Genomic DNA, 22,669 nt, shown 5'->3' with positions numbered 1-22,669 from the left:
AGTATAACGTCTTTCTAATGAAAAGAAAGACCCCAGAGGGTAATGATAAATGTGGTCTGAACAGTGTGAAGAGCTTGAGACAGATAACAGGCCACTGCAGGGTTATAAATGCATTTATATAGAGTACAAAGAAGCGGTAACTAAATCTAATTGAGAAACTGATAGCTGGGCAACCACGACTAAAAAAAAACGAATCAACAGTTTTATACTATATCATCATTGCAGATTTGATTATATCAATGGTCAATCTTAAGCACACAATCTTGTACTCCTATCTTTTTTTGTTTTAGCAAATTTGTTTATGATGTTGTAATGTGATGTTATGATGTTCATTTTGAAACTATGGATTGGTTCAGGGCTTATACGTTATTTTGAAATGTCTATATGGAGAAAATGAATGGGAATTTCCTTCCAGAACCCAGGCTGCTGGAAAAGCTTGTCATGGATTCGCAGAAAGGTTTTTTGTTCTCATTTCAGACATTTTCCACGGACCCCCTGGCGACGGTTGGAGAAACGCTGACTTTGATATAATTTCTTGTAAATTCTAGTCCTCATCTTTGCTGAAGAAAACCACTGCAAAGATCTCTCAAACTGTCCATGCACACAATCCATAATGAACAGGCTTAAGAACCATAATTAATCTAAGTGCTCTTTCTCATGCCCTGCCTGATGAAGGCTAAAGTTATCTGTGTGGGACTGAGGTCACATCTCTATTTGAGTAGTGGCAAAGACACAGGAAACCACAAATGAGGACACTAAATTGATCCATTACACACGAAGAGGAGGGAGAGGAACGAGTCGAAAAGGCAATTTTTCAATATCTGCGGGGAGAAAAGCCAAAGATAGACCCAGGCAGGCTAGACAGATGTAAGAAGAGGAGGATGACCGTCTCCTCACTGCCTGTTGGTCGACTCAGCATGTTTGGAAGCAATCAACAGAAACTTCAAGAGGCCTTCTTGCTGTGGAGTATGTCCAAACAGAGGAAAAAGAGCTGACTTGCAGTGTATTTGAAGGTCTGGTGAGTAATTGGTTCATTCAAACAGCTCCAAAACCTGTCAATGGGATTTATATACATTTTAATGCGAGTGGTTTGTTTGACCTTAGAAGTCCCTGGAAAAGCAGTATGTTTTTTTTTTTTTTATTGGTTAATGGAGGGAAATTTTGCGACAGATGGAAAAGATAATGTTGTTTGTGACTTCCGCCTGTATTTTAATTCACTAAAACAAACTGCCTGACAATATAAGACTTTATTTGCATCAATTTGATGCAGTTCCTAATCCAGCTAAATGAATGGAGGCAAATGAACTTTTCACTTGGAGTCTTACTCAATATTGACATGAGCATGCGCCATGTAAAATGTCTGCTTGACTGAACATGTCAGCACACAGAGACCAAACCGTTTAACAGACTGGAAATACCAAGATCATTAACAAAGATTGAAATTAAGGGCTGCAAGTAAAAACAGCTTTGTTTTCACCTAAATCAATGAACAGTAGAAATAAAGGACTCCGGATCTAAAAGCGGATGTAAAAGCAAGTGCACTGCTGAGACACGATGACATCTTCAGGATCTTGATGTAGTGATTTAGAACAGCACTGTGTTCCGTTCGGTCAAAATGTCTCTGACGTTCCTACAGTTTGTGAGGTAATTCTTGCCTCTGCAGCACTGCAATTGTCTTGATTAATTGGAATACTTAATTTGTCATTAAGCTTGATTAATTCCATTAATCTATTAAGCCTAAAGTCATTCTCTGATGTCACTGGTATTGATTATTACATTTGGGCAACCACTGCAGAAGCTCACAGTTCACCATGGCAACAGATGTTTGAAATGTGCCCAACTGTCTCACACTCGCTCAATTTCTGTGATTGCACTGGAGCATTTATTCAGTAATCTCAGGATATTAATCACTTTTAGCACCTCATGTGCTAGAAAATTATTCAGATGTGATGACATTCCCTGCATCTCATGAACAACAGTCCAAGCCCTATGAAAAATAGCACAACCCCATCTATTACAGAGCTGTCTATCAAAAATAACAAACGGAATTATATCAATGCAGGACAAAATATATATCTAGGATTTATCTAGAGGTGACTTGTGCAGGACTTGAGACAGCCAGATATCCCAGAATATATCTTACACCAACTTTGCTGAGTGCAAAGTGAAGTTTCATAACTTTATATATTTAGGCTATTTACCTTTACCGTTATAGCCTACTAGAGCGCTGACTTTGTATGTTTGACTGAATTGTTTGCTTTATTTCATATTGTATAGCTTCTTATACCTTTTACTTATACTTTTATAATGGCTATTATTGATCAGTAAGATTTTGAAATGAAATATTTTTTCGTCTTTCATTTAATAGAAAGATTGTTCCATGGTCTGATGAGTCTCGATTTCTGCTGCGACATTCAGGTGGTAGGGTCTGAATTTGGCATAAACAACATGAAGCATGGATCCATCCTGCCTTGTATCAGTGGTTCAGGCTGGTGGTGGGGGTATAATTGTGTGGTGGATGTTTTCTTGGCACACTTTTGGCCCCTTAGTACCAATTGAGCATCATTAACGCCACATCCAGCAGATATATGTCCATTCCTTTATGACCACAGTGTACCCATCTTCTGATGGCCACTTCCAGCAGGATAACGCACCATGTCACAAAACTCAAATCATCTAAAACTGGTTTCTCGAACATGACAGTGAGTTAATTTACTCAAATATCCTCCACAGTCCCAGATCTCAAACCAAAAGAGCTTTGAGGTGAATAGAGGGATGTGGTGGAATGGGAGATTCACATCATGGATGTGCAGCTGACAAATCTGCAGCAACTGCGTGATGCTATCATGTCAATAAGGATCAAAATCTCTGAGGAATGTTTTCAGCACCTTGTTGAATCACTGTCATGAAGAATTAAGGCAGTTGTGAAGGCAAAAGTGGGTCAAACCCGATACTAGCAAGGTGTACCTAATTTTTGTTTTCTTTTACATAATAATTGTAATATTTAAATTGTATTTAATAGCCTTGTATAATGCATAATGCATATTGTGACACATGCCCCACTATACACTGTAAATCCAATGTTTGCATATTAGAATGATTTCTGAAGGACCATGTGACACGAGAGTAATGGCTAATAAAAAATCTAGTTTTGCCATCACTTGAATACATTAGATTTAAAAAATAAATTTCTAAGAGTTTCATAATAAGCAGATGTAATTTATAATACTACATATTTAAATTAAAATAATATTTGAGCCAGTGATTTAAGGCCAGGATTAAAGGCTAATATGGTTAATATGAAGTGATGAAAGTGGTACCAAAATGCTTGGCTTGAATGATGGCAAATATCTCTCTCTTGAAGCCTGATCAGTTACCTTAATGAACAGTGACTGAGCAAGCGGAAAGAAGAAGCTCTAGGGAGAAGGGATAATGGGGGTTTTGTTGAAACTTTGATTCTAGGATCTAAATAGCAATAATCTTGTTCTCATGATAATGCTTTGATCTTTGCTTAGGTTCTGTATTAGGGATCATCTTGTTTTATAGACTACACCCTGAGCTTTGCTGCAGTGATCTTTTCATTACAACACATATTTCATCTCTTCATGCAATCATTTGTAGCTGTTCTGTTGAGTTCTGTATAATCAGAGCCAATAACATGCGTTCGTACGCATATAAGGACATTATAATAAACCCTACCTGCAGCCACTGGGACTGATCACTGTGTCCAGACGTCCAGGCATTGACCTTCCCTTGTTTATCCAGTCTTGCTTTCCCAGGCTCCCAGGTGAACATGTCCATGTTAAGAGTTCTGAAGATGCTGGAGGCTGTGATTTGGTAGTCCTGAACGTGGCCAGACTTCATGCCCATTGGCTCTGAACAACCTGAAGAATTCAAAGGCATGTCACCATATTACACCAAAAATCAACTTCCATGTTGGACCAAGCTAATGTATGCAGGTTAGTGTTTTATGACCAGCCATTCTGGATATTGTTTTAGCAAGGAATGCAGGTAAACTATCATTTATGTACTGTTTAGCTCCAAATGACAAATTCAAGCATAAAAAGGTAGACAATGCCACTGCCTTGCCTCTAACCAGTTTTAATAAAAAAAAAATATTGGCTTCCAATTAACTACATTTTAGATTGTATAGTGTTGATACCTGTTTTTAAATCCTAGAATGGATTAGCACCTGCATTCCTCTCTAACTTTCTTTAAGGTCATTCAATCAGGGACCGCTAGAGTTCCCCGGGCTAGGCAGAAAATAAAACTCTGGAAACAGCCTAACTGTTTTATCAGGACTGCCCCTACATGCTTTTAGAACAAAGATTTAAACATATTAATTTCCTCTTTTAATCATAGTGGATTTATTGTGTGGTTGTTGCTCTTGTTTTATGTTTGAAATCTGTTTTTTTATTATTTTATTGATTGATTGTCCTTAGACATATTTCACAGCACAGTGGTCAACAAATGTTGTTTTTAATGGTGTTATATAGTTAAAAAAATAAAATAAAAATAAGAGCATATAATTGCCCGGATACTGTCCTTCAAAATAATATGAATTATATTATGAACTTGCATGCCTTTTCAGGGCTCAACAAAGAGATGTGTGTGAAAGAGATTCAGGACAGTGAATTCAACTTTTATTTTTGGGCCAGCACTGTGTTCTTGCATCTTATGTTCATATTGATCATGAATATGTGTTTTTATGCCTTTGGTTTGTTTTCATGTTTTGAGCATTGCTGGAATTTTAAATATGTCATCAAGTAGTTACCTATCTGAATAAACACACAGATGAGGTTTTGTTGAAATCAAATGTCTTGTGATAGTCTTGAAAGCAACTATATGCAATCCTTTTTAAGAAAAAGTGTGTTTATGAATTTATAGCTGACATAAAGTTATATTATAGCTGCATGATTTTTTAACTATTATTTAAATTTAAAACCAATTTTTAAAAAACGAATAAATTATTTGTCAAAAAAAAAAAAAAGTATTATAAATACTGAAGTACTAAAATAATTGATAATTTTTGTGGTGGAGACATTGGCAGTGCAAATATTAATCCAAAATACTGGCACAAGTGGACCAACAGAAAAAAATCCTCCTATCATTCAGATCCCCATAAAATAAGTCCCCTGAGCTTGGTAAGAGAAAACAGAACTGACTTCAACCCTGTTGTGTTGCATTTTATTGACAGTCTGGACAATGTTTCAGAAGTATAACACCGTTTTAAAGTCCCCTTTGGATGTGCTCTCAGAATGATGTATGCTGTCTACTGAGGTGACTCACCCGTGAGCTCACAACCCAGGAGCTCCATGCGGAGAGTGCAGTGTCTCCTGCACACCTGCGGATAGATCCGCACATACTGAGCCTCGATAGGAGGGGTGAAGGAGTTGGCAAATGGAGTGTTGTTATCAATATTTCCACGGAAGATCTGGAGGGAGAACGTAGGGAGAAAGAAGGTTTGAAGTAAAAGGGTCGAAACTAGATTAAACTGGACTAGGTTTGCATTTCTCAAAGGAAATATCAGTGCTTGCAAGATAGCAAAAGTATAAGTGTTAAAAGAAACCTTAGGTTCTGGACCCAAAAAAAAAAAAGGGTTACAAATGAAAACAAAACAAAATGAATGGGTTAGTTCAGGGGTTCCCAAACCTTTCCATGACAAGGCCCCCTAAATACCACTAGGTTCTGGCCAAGGCCCCCCTTTTGCAGGATGTATTATTGAACCCATCGACAATACGGCAAATGTAGAAATAAATAAATAAAACATCTAGGTGAACATCAGATTAAGTGATGGTGTTTAATACCAGACAATCAGAAAGATTATAGAGATGCACCGATTACAATTTTCTAGGCCGATTCTGATTTTTCATTGAGTTTGACCTGCAGATACAGATTTTAGCCGATTCTGATTTCATTTTTTCTAACCACTTTACAGCACACACAAATTTTTTTTTTTTAGATTTTTTTTTTATAAAACACCACTTTTACCCAAACTGATTAATAAAAACACGTTTAAATGGGTAAATTTTCTATAAATATTTTTGAGTCTTCATTTTCTTTTCTGACATAGCTAGCCTACTCCAGTTCTTGTTAAAACACACTATAGTATGCAAAGTATGTGCATTTTAGGTACTTTTTTTGTGAAATCATATTTATTTTGTCCATCAATAGGGTGCTTTCACTTTAATTGAGCGTGAGCAGCGCAACAAAAATAGACTCTGCGCCGAAACCCTCCACTTCACTGCTGCTCACGCAACGCTCCTGCTTGACGCTCACGCACTGCTCCTGCTCGCGGTGTGAATGCACTCACTGAACACGGCGGAAAAAATTTGCACCGCTCGCGCTTGCGGTCTGAAACGGCCGTAATTCACAAGGTTTCCTACATGTGCGTTCCGTGTGCACGTGATGCTGATGTTGCGCGATGTTAATCATGCGGCGCCCGAGTGCATTTGACTGGCATAAAATCGCCATTATGTCAGACTGAAAATCGGCCAATTCTGGTCACCAGCCGATCAATCAGTTCATCTCTAAAAGATTAGCATTAAAAGTATAATGTTCAGATAGGCTATGCAACAAATTATTAGCCTATAATGCTATTTCATTACAATACTCATATTAACAAATATTTTTACGTTTTTTAAACTTTTTTCCAACTTGCTACGGCCCCCCTGGCGGCCCCCACTTTGAAAACCCCGGGGTTAGTTCACCCAAATTGAAAATTCTGTCATCATTTACTCACCCTTATGTCGTTCCAAACCTGTATGGCTTTCTTTCTTCTGTGGAACATAATTTCCATTGACTTCCATTGTAATTCTTGTCTATATAATGGAAGTCAATGGGAACCAAAATGATTTAATTACCAACAATCTTCAGAATATCTTCTTTTATGTTCCACAGAAAAAAAAAAAAGTCATACAGGTTTGAAATGAAATAAGGGTGAGTAAATTATGACAATTTTCATTTTTTGGAAATGAAAATGAAGGGTGGCTTAAGGTGGCTACCCTATAAGTATGCAAAATATATGTAAAAGAGAATACTGATAACAATTTGGTATGTACATATTTTGATGGAATTATCACTGTTGTTTAGAGCAAGAATACATAATATAATACAATACGATATAATGGCTAAAATCCCCTAATAACAAAACAGTGTCTGAAATGATAAAAATGGCAACTACTCAAAGTTATTAGAGGAGATCTGGACACTGTCTAATAATAAAAAGACGGCATCTGAGAGGATGGACACCATATGTCTTCTGAGGCCCTGACAACTCTCATTTATCCCCTAAAAATCTAGACTGAAAATGCATATGGCATAGAGGGAAGCAAAAGCACACGCTGAGTGACTGATGTGTCTCTTTTTCGCTAATTAAAACTCACTATATCTTCCTCCGTGCCCTTGACTTTGTACGTCCTCCAGGTCTTCCCGTCATCGCTGTAGGCCACTTTGTACGACTTAACATATTCTGGGCTCCCGATGCGCTTGGCTCCTTGGGTTATCACTCCTGTGACCCGCATCCTCCTCTGTAGGTTAATCTGAGTGAAGGTGATAAAGAACAAGAGGGAGAGAGAGAAGAACAGATTCAGAGATAAAGAGAGAGACATAAACAGTCTTCTTTACGGCTTTATTTTAGTATTGTTTATTTAGCTAAATAGTTATTCTATTATAGTATTTATAAAAAAATTATAATAATTAGCTTTTCATATTTCCAGTTTTCATTATTTTTTTAGTTTAAGTATTGGTAGTTTTGTTATGTGATTTTGTCATTATTATTATTTTTTGTGTATTTCTATATAGCTAGAATTTATTTTGATTATAGGTTTGATTTGAGTCATTTTAGTACTTGTAAAGTAAACTCAGATGGACTCAAAGATCCGGACAGCCTCAAAAACCCTCTTGTTTGTCGAACCTACGGATTCAGCATCTGCTGTAGTGTCCAAATTTGTGTCCAATTTCAGTTGGGCCGTTTCTGAGAAGTTATTGGTTTAACAATGAAGCATGATTGTGTGCTGCATGAAATGGAGTTGCATTATTCATTTCTTCCTTATTGTGTTGTATATCCAAATGAAACAGCGTTTCGTTTACTGTTGCTTTAATATTGAAAAACACACATTTTAGAAACAACATTGTCAAATAAAATAATTCCAAACAAAGAAGCAGAATCAAACACACAATCCTTTGTCTCTGAATGAATTAATGTTTCTGAACGAATCCTTGAATGATTGCTGACTCACTCATAAAGCCAGTCACGTGTCGCCACCTACTGGCATAACGATGTAACTTGCAGTAAGAGTCACTGAAAATCCTCACCAGAAAAAGCTGTTTTTAAGAGTAAAATTAATCAATAATTCTGCTAAATTAGGTTGCCACTTCACCTTTTACTGCTATAAAATGCAGTCATATTTCAGCAACATTTCCCTGGCAATAGATCATTATCAATATCATTGCAATGTATAAAGCACTGTTCACACAGAAGTCAATTTAAAACCAAGCAGCTTTCTGTTGGTCAGCACTGCAAATTTGCATGACCAACTTGAACATGAGCAAAATCTGCATGGGGAGCTTTTACGCCCTCAGACGAAGCTTCCTATTCCCATTGATTCTGATTGAAATGACTTGATTTCGCCTGCAGAATTTAACTGAGCATTGGTAAATGTGACCACACCTGTTCTACACACACATATGTGATATAGAAATGGCTTCCTAATATTTTGGTGGGTCTATGTATCATTTGCATTCGCATAAAAACCTCTATATGTCAATGTATTCTGCATAATTTGACAAAATTACATCTTGAAACTTTCTCATATTTGGATGTTACAAATCATGAAAATCAGATGAAAAGCTTGCATGCATGTAGCAGTAAAAACTGAAACAAGGGAACCTGTTGAAGATGATAAGTTTAGTCATGTATCTTCCATTAACATGATTTAAAATCAAACCATAAATTGTTATTTATAAGGGTTAATTATTTTATTTATACACAAAGAGAGTTTCTAACAAGACTAGATTGACTCTAGTCACGGAATTTTCCAATGGAACTTTTCTTGCGGAGATTATGATGTCACAGTGGCCTGTGATAGTCAAGGCTGCTGGTGGTCTGCATTCCACAGAATGCTATATATTGAGTGCAATCACAGCTCTGGTCAGATCATTCATATTTCTTTGTGATTTATGTCTGAGTTGCGCAACTGTGAAGTGAAGCTAGCAATAGTGCAAAGAGAGACTCCTTACATTCCTCCATCTCATGGGCCAATGATGACTACGGAACGTCATGGAATAAGTGGGACTAGAGATAAGAGTTCAAGAGCAGAGGAGCTTTGGAAGACTGATTCAGTGTCCTGCTAGGTGCAGATCTGTGAATGGACGAGAACTGTGGGTGCTTAATATTGCCAGAATGGTTGAGTCTTTTCTTTTTGCCAGCAAAGTGTCCTGGCCTGAAATGAAATCACTATCAACAAAATCACAATTCGCAAGTGTTGACACACAAGCCTAAATTCTTGCAAACATCCCTGAAACCAATTGTTGGCCACAGGCTGACCAAAACCATAAATGACTGGGACTGTTGTTGCACTGTTTATGACTGTGCAAGTGGCATGAATCTGGTAATGGAGATATGGACCCATTCGTTTCTGCTCTTACACAAAGATTGCCTATACTGCAAGATAAGAGTCATTTATATAAGGTAAACAATGATTAGAAGACTAATCAACTGCTCTTCCAGACCAGTAGTCGTGGAAGCCCTACAGCCAGTATTTCCATTTAGACAGCCTGCCAAAGACTGTTTCCACTAGACATTCACAGTTCTTCATTTCATAGCCGCCCTCTCTGAAGCACATAGCTGGCTGGCTGTTAAAGTCATGGCTTGTTCCATTATACATTCCTAGGAAACCCAAGAAAAGACAGAAAAACCTTTCTGAGCAATAGGAAAAGATCTGGCTGATTAAGCTTTGTCATATATCCACACACTGAAAAAACATCCTTCGAGTCTTTGAAAGTATTATGTTTGACAAACTACAGCTGTAATATCAAATGCATATCCACATAGCTTTGCAGTTTATCTTTAAAGTAGGGCTCTACTGCAAAACCATAAAGCTGACCTAAGAAAAGACATGTCCCTCATTGAAAACAAAATCACCATATACAGATTTTTTTTTTTTTTTTTCATGTATAATATGAAAGATCCTCCCAGGACCCCACTGATTTTACTTGAGATGCATTTTTAGTATTTTTGTATTTTGAGCTCATTGAATGGCTACAGGCCTCTGGCTTTAAAGTAGGCCATGCAACCTGACAGCCTTCTGGGAGTGTCTTTTTGTAGCTAGCCTATAGAATATCAAAGCAATCTTTTTCTAATACGCCACACAGGTAAACTGCGAGATCACAAATCTACAGCTTTCGGTAACCAATGTTCTGGAGTAAAAAACTAAAAGTAGCTAAGCTACTCACTTACCTACTAATTTGTAATGCTACTAATTTAACTATAAGAAATTTAAGTTTTAAATGATATACACTGACAAGACATTTCCAGGTTACCTAGATGTATCTGATGAAGACAGGCAATGGTGTCATTTTTTGGCAATTTTTCCATCTCTTAAATACTTTCCTCTTTATCTTGTTTGCATTGCTGTCATTCAGCAAGTGTAAATAACTTTCCCATACAAGACACTGATGCATTCTTTTTGTCATCAGATAAATCATATGTTAAGAAAAACATGGAAAAAAGTAAGAAAGAAAATTAAATAAAATGAAATTGCACTGTTGAGAAGGTAAAAGTAACATATTCACCAGTGAATAAATATTAGCTATGCAATCCACCTATTTTTTTTGCAACAACACAACCTTGTTTCAGCAGCGACTTTCAGCATGTTTCCTATAACAATGTCTGATGTGTTTACGTTTTACATGGCATGAGAAAGTCACATAAACCACCAAAATCCGATCAGAGCAGTCAGACTGAAACGTACAAATAGGATTGACATGCCTATTATAACAACAAAATCACCTAAAACTGAAGGCTACATATACACAGGTTAACTAAGCAAACTAGAAACAGGTGTGCAACTAAATTAGTAACCATGGAAACAAATGAAGAGCAGGAAAGTGGGGAACAAAGGAAACAGGGACAGAAAACAGGAAAACAAAATACTACAATATAAAAGTACAAGAAAACAGAACTTAAACCTGGCAGAACACATTTACTGAATAAATTGCTTGATATGCAACAAAAAAACCTCACATCACTTTGCCTCAATATAGGGTGTGATTGGATTACTGGACTGCAACGGACCAATTTCATTGCACAGCATCTCAATTGTTGGTTTGGTCCAATCAGAAATGCCTGCGCCAGAGTCATCAAAATGGTTTGGTATAAAACACCAGGCATCCACCTCAGAACGTAAGATAACATGAGATCGTTTATTACGTTTCACCTGCGAACTCTGATTTACAAAAAAATGAGCCACAGTGGCTTCCCTGATTGCAGCAACTTCCATTTTTATTCCATATATTTTGCAACAATTTATCCCAGGAAGTGACTATTTTGATCTCTCGAACGCATGAGATGGAAACACTGCTTTTATTCGCAAATGTTTAATGCAATATTCCAATTTTGCACAAAAGTAAAATTTGCTACTTTGGATGGAAACATAGCTATTGAGATGGAGTCTGCTCTAAAACCTTTCCTTCACATCACAGGAGAGCAGCTGGACTGGCAAAGGCTCCAATTGAGTTTTTCAACTGCCTCTCCTTCATTTCAGTCCACCTGCATCATTCATTCAATCCACTGTGCACACAAATCAATAATCAACATCCAAACACACAATGCATGTTTTTCCCTTCATTGTGAGTGTTGTGTAAATACATTTATCAGTTAAATGGCTCTAGATAAACAAGTTTAACCATAACCTAAATGACCCATAACTTCTGCACTTCATGCTCCCATTGTGAGTTTGTTCTTCCACAGCAGGGCACATCCTCAATGTTAGAGTTAATCTGAGGCATACAACTGAACCTGCTGTGGGATAGAGGGAGGACGTGCCCACAGGGACTGACATCATGCCAAACCAAACTGTTGTGTAGGTCACGACTCAATGCAACACAGCTCTGGTCTAACAGACACTATTACTCAAGTTTAAGTGCTTAGTGGGAGAACAGAGGGGGGAATCTAAGATAAGATTATGTAAAACACTGATTCTAAGCTGCTTTTACTTCAGGACCTAGAATTTTTATCGGACATGAGGTGGTAACCCAACACACTACACAATTCACAACAAAATGTCCCCAAAACACTAACATTTATTAATATTACCCAACAACAAGCATAGCTAATATTATATTATATTATATATCAATAAATTAATTAATTTATTTAACAATTATATATTTATTTATTAACATTACAATTGCATAAGCAACAGCAGAAGTATGATTTACCATAACACAAGGAACAAATACTGTTCATCGTACACTATTCAACAAAATAGCCCCAAAACAATCAATCTTAATAACATGACTGTTAGCACAATGAAATGGAAAGTTAATAAATTGATCTTATTCATTGATTTTTATTTGTTTGTTTGTTTATGTTAATTATTAACATAACTATTTGGTAAATGCTCAAGCACAAGTGTGACATAACAAAAAAAAAAAAATAGTGTTTATCATTGACAATTCAACAAAATGCCCCCAGAACACCAATTTGTATTACCCTAAGCTCAATTATATGTGACCCTGGACCACAAAACCAGTCTTATGGGTAATTTTTTTTAAATTGAGATTTATACATCATCTGAAAGCTGAATACATAATCTTTCCATTGATGTATGGTTTGTTAGGACAGGACAATATTTGGCCGAGATACAACTTTCTGAAAATCTGGAATCTGAGGGTGCAGAAAAATCGAAATATTGAGAAAATCGCCTTTAAAGTTGTCCATTTCTATTGGCGATTGTGCTGCATCCACTAATGTAAATGAATGTTTTATATATTTAAGGTGGGAAATTTACAAAATATCTTCATGGATCATGATCTTTACTTAATATCCTAATGATTTTTGGCATAAAAGAAAAATCGATAATTTTGACCCATACAATGTTTTGTTGGCTATTGCCACAAATATACCCGTACGACTTAAGACTGGTTTTGTGATCCAGGGTCACATATGGATAATAAGTTAAATATATATTTTTATTAATTCATTTGTTTGCTTAATTACTTGTTTATTTACATGACAATTAGGAAAATGCACAAGCTACAGCAGTGACTTACCAGTCTAACACATAAAACAAATAATGTACTAAATACTAATAATATTGGTGTATTACCCAGTCTTCAACAACAAAAAATATAGAAAGTGTTTCCCCCCTTCCTTTTAAAGACTATTTATTGTGCTATCCTATCCATGCACAATTAAATGGTTAGTTGCTTTTAATGTTTTGCATTCAGCACTGTTTTCTTTCCCTGCTGTCTGTGACCCTATCACAACTATCCTGCGAGCCATTTTTGGGGTCGCGACCCACCAGTTGAGAACCAGTGATGTATTAAATATGTGCAGTAGAATGTAAAAGACTTAATTAAAACAAAGAAATTTCAAATCAGCTCCCACCTACACACTCCACACTTCTAGCATGCACCAGAGAGAGAGAGAGAGAGAGAGAGAGAGAGAAGAGAGAGAGAGAGAGAGAGAGAGAGAGAGAGAGAGAGAGAGAGAGAGAGAGAGAGAGAAGCACTAATGTCCTTCTTGCTTGGCTTGATAACAGAGGGAGAGACCGAGAGCAATATGGAAATGAGCACACACTGATGCTCAACTCACTGTGTTCCTCCTGTCTGAATGCATACACATGTATAAATGCATTCACTTGTGCACATATGGCGCAACCCCATCCATCACACTCTACATATGTACACATAAACCACTGTTGAGCAAAGAAGTGATCTGCATGTAATGAGCCTTTCAAAATAACTCCCACACTATTTCTCAGCATAACTCCTCTGTCCAACTAATGAAAAAACCATGAAGACCCGAGACTGAGTTAAGGCATTTAGTCTGCCTTCAAACAGCAAGTGAAAGCAGTCAGTCAAGTTTTTGTTTTCCCCAGAGGTAAAAAGCTGTCTGAGAGGCTCCTGAGGGACGGGGCGTGGAGCGAAGCCGAGTGCTCAGACTGTGGAAGGGAATGGGAAGACAGCTCAAGCTCGAAGACAGACAGCCATGAAATGGGGGAAAAGTAATAGTCATAATACAGGGTTTAAAATGATTTGTTATCGCTGAGTGGGGAGCGTGTGTGTGTGCGCGTTGCTTCACAGTCAGCTACACTTGATGACAGCTAATTCACCATCCTAGTGTGTGTGAGCAATGGGCTGGGATTTTGAGGGGCCACACAAATCACTAGCTGAATTCGTTCTCCTAGCCTTTAAGTCTCTCTGAAGATGTATCAGAAACTCACTAAACCACTGACAGCAGCTATACAGCGCACACTGGGAGAATACGTCAAGTTTTTGAAAGACCCATCACTTTCTGAATTTCTATGAAAAATCTTGTAGTTTGACATGTTTGCAGGCTTGTACAGTAATTCGAAATAATTGTAATTTTGCATATCAGTCGCAGACGTGTACTTGTGTTACTTGTGGAGAGATTTTCAGTGTTGAAGGGTATATCTCACAAGTTGAGTATTTTAATTAGGTGTTAATTAGTTAATTAGGTGTTAAGGTATTAGTTAGTTAAGGTGTTAAATATTAATTAGGACTGGGAGCTATGGTGATATATACCATACGGTGATAGAAATGTGTCAAATGTGAATACATAAAACATTTAAAAAAAATAATTATATATATATATATATATACACACATATACACACACATACATACATATACATACACACACACACACACACACACACACACACACACACACACACACACACACACACACACACACACACACACACACACACACACACACACACACACACACACACTATTAATACTATTTGGATACATAAAATGCATATAAACAAAATAAATAAAACAAGACCGATAAAAACAGAAGCAAGCAAAAAGACTAAAAGCTAAACAATTTAAAAAGTAGGAAATAAATAATAATAATAACAACAATTCAATGCAACTTAAACATTTTGCTCAAAAGCTAACACAGAAAGACAACTTGACTAAAATGTTAAAGGTACAATATGTAAGAATTTTGTAATAAAATATCCAAAAATCACTTGCACAGAGTGATATATTTCCTGCAGTTGTGTACTTACAATATTCCAAAAGTTCCCAAAGATTTTTAATTTCAGAGAAATTCCAATTTTAAATAATGGCTCATCCCTGGTCATTGTCGCCTGTCATTGATGTAATATCCGCGTTATCCCTGGTTTCCGGTCGTACTGCCATAGTAACCATGGCGACAGACGCGGACAACTGCGTAACGTCTAGCAGGACGCTCACGCTGTTGTTGTTTCGTTCAAACATTACGGACCATGGCAAGCAGACTTTGGGACACAAGGAGAACTAAAACGAGGATCAATTTCAGCGTGGCGTTTTCGAGATGCCGAGAGGTCCACGTCCGCGACTAACTTCAACGCGCAAATGTAGAGGTGAGCAAATGTACATAAAACGAATCAATGTTATATAGCTCAACATGATGAAATGTTAGAATATGATTAGTATGTTATTCTAATGTTGATCTGGCTTACTGCTAGTCTCATACAGATAAACTAACACATAGAATAACATTATAACTTTCAACACACTCAAATGCAGTTTAGTGTGATAGTGTAGAAACAGTGCTGCGTTACCTCACAAGTTTCATTCGTCTAATAAACTAACCTGTGTGAGTATTAATTCAGCACTTGTGGGTAGTTCGGTAGAATGAAATGTCCTTATTCCTTTATATCCCCAGGACTCGGTGTGGCGCTGATATCTGTCTCTCATTAGCAATCGTGCCATGCTTCATACCACAGTCATGTTAAAAACATCAATGTATTCACTCATCCATAAACATTATTAGATCCTTCAGCATGACGACAAGTTCCATAATTCCGCTTATGCGTCATCAACCTACGCCTTTGTTATTGTAAGAGGTTAGCAACCCTTAGTGGCGACATTTTTTTTACATATTGTAGCTTTAATAGTTGGACCTTGTCTAATTTTGCTAAATGTTTTGTAAAAGGACCTCTAACCTATTCTGATGCCAGATTTATCATTAATTTGCTCTGAATAAACTTATATTTTGCTTTTTGTCCAACACACCATAAAAAAAGATAAAACAATGAAATGAGAGAAAGTATCTTTTATTTGTAAAATATTTAATTTGCAAGATTATCGAAAAATAATCATTGTCACATGGTTATTTAATATATTTAATAAAAAAAATAAAAATAAAAAAACTATGTGATATAAAATTACTCCTACCATGCTAGAATATTCTGGTCACACAGCCCACCAATAATGTTAATTATACACCAATTAATCTCAATTTATCCTTTCATAGACTTGCATAAGACAAAAACAGGGGTGACCAATTAAAGCTGTGTGACTAAAAGGCCATGACTGGCTGATACTTCATTCTCATAATGGCCACAGATGCTGGAGTCACTTTGTCTAATGGAGATACACACTGGCGCCATGTGTAGAGGGGCCATTGGAAACATCTGGCACGGCAATATTTGTCAGTTTTGCGGAAATTGATTCTGATGTGGCTGTAATTCCCAGAGGCTGTTTATTAGCCTGACACCCAATCACACAAGAGTCGTTTACCAATCATGATCTCAATTCTCCAGCCACTGACAGGGTTTTTAAGTTTTTAAGGTGGGTGTGGGAGAATGAGAGTCCTGCACAGACATAAACAGACACAAACACCACTACGGACTCTACTGATTCCAGTATACACATCATATCTCAAAATCTCCCTTGATGAACATATTAGAAGTCAGTTTAAAGGTACATTATGTAACTTATTTTGTCAATACCTTATCAATCCTTCTTTCAAAACGTGTTTTTGTCTTGACCCTGATTCACTGTTATACTATTATAAGTGTTTATATTTATATTACATTTACTCCGGCTACTTTGACATGAGTATGGTGTGGGAGTGGTATAGGTTAGTTGTCACAACGAGTGAGAAAGGTTGACATGGATAAGCTAAATCTCAAACTTCCGGATAATCACTTGTTAAAAAAATAAATAAAAATTGCCATATGTAGCTCTCCAACATAGTTTATTGTAAAGCATTATCTATTGTGAAGGGCCACTTCATTATGGTTGTTGTAGTGCTGTGCTGGAGTTTATTTTCAAGGAAGTACCGTGTCTATTAATGGGTAATGCTACAGTAACGTCTTCAGCTAGACAGCTTGAGATCCTTTCCATCTAAACTTCCATCTCTTAAGCCCAGTAGTGAATGTTTTATGACCAGTAGGATAGCAATATTCATTTTGCACAGTCATGCAGAGCTGAAGCACAACCAAAACAATGTTCTTCTGCAAAATGCATGCAGAGGGCCAAAAGTCATGTACCTTTAATATTTTTTTTAACATTTCCCCCCTCCAGTAAATAGTCTGTAGATTACAGGTCTCGAGTTTCTTTCTTCTTTCTTTCTTTCTTTCTTTCTTTCTTTCTTTCTTTCTTTCTTTCTTTCTTTCTTTCTTTCTTTCTTTCTTTCTTTCTTTCTTTCTTTCTTTCTTTCTTTCTTTCTTATTTGATAATAGTATGCACATAAAAAGAGTTTTTGAATACTTCATTACTGTACATGAATATTGTTTCCATTGTCACTCTATATGGTTTCAATCAATCAATCAATCAATCAATCAATCAATCAATCAATCAATCAATCAATCAATCAATCAATCAATCAATCAATCAATCAATCAATCAATCAGTAAGATTTTGGGCCAGCAAGATTTAAAGTGCCCCAATTATGCTATTTTAAAGTTTCCTAATATTGTTTTGGAGTCTCCTACAACAGGTTTACATGCATCAACGGTCAAAAAACTCATAAAATACATTTGCACATCACCACATTTTCAATGATTCTCAAACGACTCGTCAGATGAATCAATCTCTCTAAATCCATCTTTTCCGTGAGCTACTCTGCTCTGATTGGCCAGACAGCTCAGCCTGTTGTGATTGGTCTACCGCGTACAGCGTTCGTGTCGAAAACAAAAACGCCCATTGCCTGAGGCTTCCTACATCGTAAGCGAAACCGTAACGAACAATGACATAGATTTTGATGAAACATTGGAAGAACTATTCATTCAACCCGAACCTCCATCGCAAGTATGACTCGAGCAGGACATTTCTCAGTGATACGCTACTCAGTTTGAGGTACAGTTTGCAACTGTAATTCCTCACCATCAGCATTAGCAAGTGCATGTCCATCAACAAACCGATTATTTTACTTGTACTAATTTATTTACAGAATATTTTTCTAATATACTGCGGTGAACACGTGGAAACTGTATCAATAACAGTGCATGTATGCAGTGTTAGCCGAGCTCTAGCGTGAATGACTGATGTAACATAAACGTTGGTAAAACAAATCTTACTCCATGCTTAATCTTTCCTCAAAGTAGTGAGAACGACAGACAATCTGCATTAATAGACACAGTTATTGGTAATAGTGGCCCACAACTGACTAGCAGGAGTATTTCAGTAAGACAGTAAGAATGTGAGTAACCAGTTAGCAGGAGACCTACATAATATAAAATCAAAACTAAGTATTTTGAACACCATCTTTCAAGAGCAAGCGGTTTGCGAATCCTGCATTGAACTCAGAGATTTGAGAAGCAGTCATCAGTAAAATACAGGGAACACAGGAAAAGTTTAGGATTATACTGCTGTGATATCGTGGTAAACATTACCTTTAACCACTGATTCTTCACATGCTTGTCCTTGGGCAGTGAAAAAAAAACTGGCTTTACCTTCACATTGTAGAGCACAGCGTCTTCTCAACATGATGCTATCCAGTATATTGTGAAAGACAATAACTTTATATACGGTGCACTTTCAGATTTAAAACTTTGCAGGATGCTTTCATTCACCTAGACCTATGTTACACACTACATGAAAGGTCATTTTCAAAAATCCATAATAGGGGCCCTTTTAAAAAAAACAATACTTGTATTCAGCAAGGATGCATTACATTTATCAAAAGTGACAGTACAGACTTTTACATTAATACAATATATATATATATATAAAATAAATGCTGTTCTTTTGAACTTTCTATTCATCAAAGAAACACGTGTCACGTTTCTACAAAAATATTAAGCAACGTTTTTTTTTACTTGAGCCCCAACTCAGCATATTAGAATGTGACACTGAAGATTAATAGATGCTACTAATAGATGCTGAAGGAATAAATCACAGGAATAAAATTAAATAATATTAAAATAGTTATTTTAAACTGTAATACTATTTCATAATATTGCTGTTTTTTAAAACAGTATTGAATGTGTGTGTGTAGTGTCCATGTATACACTATATATATTCTGCTGCTGTCTTCCATCTAGACAGTGGTATGGCTTACAGCCCTGCTCATTACCTCTTAATGAACTATGACTCTTCTCACGCAGGAACATGCTTGCAGTTCCTCCAAAAGCGGTTTACCAGCCTATTAAGCCCATGCTATGATACAATCTGCTGAGTCACGCACAGTCATAATTATCCCACCTCAAACATTCAGGCTTTCTGCTGTGGTGAGGGCATTTTCAAAGATACTGTGATGTGCTACTTTTAACTGACAGTATCATCCCTAAGGATTGTCACTGATGTCTGCAGGGATAATCTGCAGACAAAAAGGACACACTTCAGAAGCCTATATGTTGTCTGTATGAGAAACATGCCGCAAAGCAGAAACTACTTTTAATGCTGTGTATTCAAACCTTTTTAATGTTGGATGAAAAGCAGATTTTTAAGCAATAATAATGCAACATAATCATGATTAAGAATTTTCCCCTTTGGTCTAAAAAAAGTATTTTTTTTTAGACTAATGTGCAATTAAAAGTTGAAAGAACAAGAGAGAAAGAAACACAGAGAGAGCGACACCTCAAATTTAAATCAGCCAATGAAACGTTGAGATTTGAAATCTCTATACTGTGAGACAGAGAGGCCAAGTAGCCATAACCAGCATGGACAAGTGAATAAACTGACTGAGATGTTTTTTGTTGTTGTTTGTTGTTGTTTTTTGTTTTTGTATTTTTTGTATTCTGGGCTGCTCAAGGTCTGGATCAAATTTGTGGACTGAAAAGTGACAAAGGCCACATACAGTAAGGGCCAGAGTTGCTCTAGAGTCTAGTCCATCCAAATTGACAGCTGGTTCATACAGTCAAAGCTACCGGAACATACTAATAGTTTGAAAAGAAAGATTAATTTGTCACTCAATGCATATTATCATATTTCAGTTGCACAGTACGGTTCAAAAGTTTAGGGGTGTTAAGATAAATATATATATATATATATATATATATTTGAAAGCAGTCTCTTATGCTCACCAAGGCTGCATGTATTTGATCACAAATAGGCTACAGTAAAAGAACCGTTTTGTATTTTAAATGCAATTTATTTCTGTGATGTCAAAGCTGAATTTTCAGCAGCCTTACATCCAATTACTTTATTTTGTAACATTATAAAAATATGTACTGACATTTTTTATGTATTTAATGCATGCTTGCATAGTAATAAAAGTATTACTTTCTTAAAAAAAAAAAAAAAAAAATCCTGACCCCAAACCCCAAACATTTGAATGGTAGTGTAAATTGGATATTTTCTCACATTTAATATATTCCTTTCACAGTCACAATAAAACTATCCAAAGCAGTGTTGTATTCTGCTTTTAATTCATGTTATATGTGCTTGGCTAACAATAATCTAAACAAGTATGATGTCTTTGCAAAATAAACACAGACTGAACCTCAGTTACAGATTCATTGGTGTGATACTTAACATCCCACACACAAACAATTACTCACCAACCACATCCTTGACATAAGCTGTATAAGCACCAGTTTACACTACATGACTTTAAGGAGATGCAAATACAGCAACAGCAGTGCAAATAATGCATTAAACAATGCATTGTAAAGCATATTGTGCATGATTTATTAATGGCACAGTGCATGCTGAGAAAACTTTTAAAGCATATTTACAACTTATTGTACTGTTTATGTTATTGTACAGTTAACTAGGCTATGTAGCATAGTCAAATATTGTCTCATAATGACTAAGGAAAGGGAACAAAATCATTATATTTAATGAAATTTGAGAACAGACACAGGGGTCCATCTGAATTCATCAAGGTCCACCCACTTACATCTGGCCTTGACACATAGTCAAATGACTGTGAGTGTTATTGGCAATGTGGCTGAAATACTCAGAACTTACAGCAGTTACAAACAAACTTCTACCCTTGCGATATTTGAAAATATAAACTGGGGATAAATTATGCAACTCAATTCTGACAGGTTACACTAAAACATGCCTGGCGAGGATAAGTGTTGATAAGTTGTAATGAAAGCCTTGGATGTTACAGTGGATTCATGATATTGAGGAGACGTGCCAAATCCTGATCCTCACCGAGAAATAAAATAAATAAATGAATAAAGCATGCTGCTGAGTATTCCACTTCCTTCATGTTCAAAAGTGCCACTTCTTCAGTTATGAAATCTCATGCTTTTGTCCACTATGGGCTTAAAGAAATTTCCCTAGTGTGTCACAAAGCAATTTCACACAAGTGAGAAAGTCAAGATTCAAGTGCTACTGACAAATATGCCTCTTCCACCCTCACAGAATTCCATGTTTCCCTCTAGCTCTTTCATAAACAAATAGATTTATCTTTCTTTTTTTTTTTTATTAAACGATGAGACTTGTAAAATTCTATTATAAAGCAAGAAATATATGTTTATTAAGCAAGGATCCATTACATTGATCAAAAGTGACAGTGAAGTGTTTATAATGTTACAAATTATTTCTATTTCAAATAAATACTATTATTTTGTTATTTTTCATCAAATGTAATGGCGACTGAAAATTTTGCTTTGCCATCAGGAATAAATAGTTTTAAATATATTAAAACAAAATCAGTTATTTTAAATCTTAATAATAACAATTGTACTGTTTGTTTGCGTGTGTGTGTGTGTGTGTGTGTGTGTGTGTGTGTGTGTGTGTGTGTGTGTGTGTGTGTGTGTGTGTGTGTGTGTGTGTGTGTGGGAAACAAGCTTATAAATCATACAGAATTATATATTTTTTGAAAATCAAAAAATTCATAAGGTTTTCTGTGATGGGTAGGTTTAATGTAGTGGGATAGAATAAACAGTTCCCTTTGAGTATGGTACGTCCGACTACGTCTCCGTTCCCTCCTTCAGGGAACGAGGGTTACATACGTAACAGAGACGTTTGTACATTAACCATTATGTCTAAGGAATGTCCCCATAAAACATGGAAACCCAAAGTTTGTGTGTGGTTCAGGTATATATGTCATGGGGAAAAAATGTCCTCACAAAGATGACTATCCAAAATTGTGGGGACATTTTTGGTCCCCATGAGGGAAAACATTTAAAAAACACACTAAGTGATTCATACTAAGTGAGGATTAGGGGTAGAGTTAGTGTTAGGGGATAGAATATACAGTTTGTACAGTATAAAAATCTTTATGTCTATGGAATGT

The 22,669-nt window shown here is 36.3% G+C and overlaps 1 protein-coding gene across 3 annotated transcripts in view; it reads right to left on the bottom strand.

Moving 5' to 3' along the window:
- edil3a (EGF-like repeats and discoidin I-like domains 3a) overlaps positions 1-22,669 on the bottom strand; it is a 185,070-nt gene that overhangs the window by 28,779 nt on the left and 133,622 nt on the right. For all 3 annotated transcript variants that reach the window (XM_082170029.1, XM_082170030.1, XM_082170031.1), the window contains 3 exons: positions 7,386-7,541; positions 5,290-5,434; positions 3,700-3,884 (listed from right to left, as the gene is read on the bottom strand). In XM_082170029.1, coding sequence (XP_082026155.1) covers positions 3,700-3,884; positions 5,290-5,434; positions 7,386-7,541 — 486 coding nt within the window. The remainder of the gene's footprint in view (positions 1-3,699; positions 3,885-5,289; positions 5,435-7,385; positions 7,542-22,669) is intronic.

This window comes from Leuciscus leuciscus (assembly GCF_965113295.1).
Source record: "Leuciscus leuciscus genome assembly, chromosome: 5".
NCBI lineage: Eukaryota > Metazoa > Chordata > Actinopteri > Cypriniformes > Leuciscidae > Leuciscus > Leuciscus leuciscus.
Note: the sequence above shows the minus strand (reverse complement) of the source record. Positions and strands in the feature narration are given on the sequence as shown.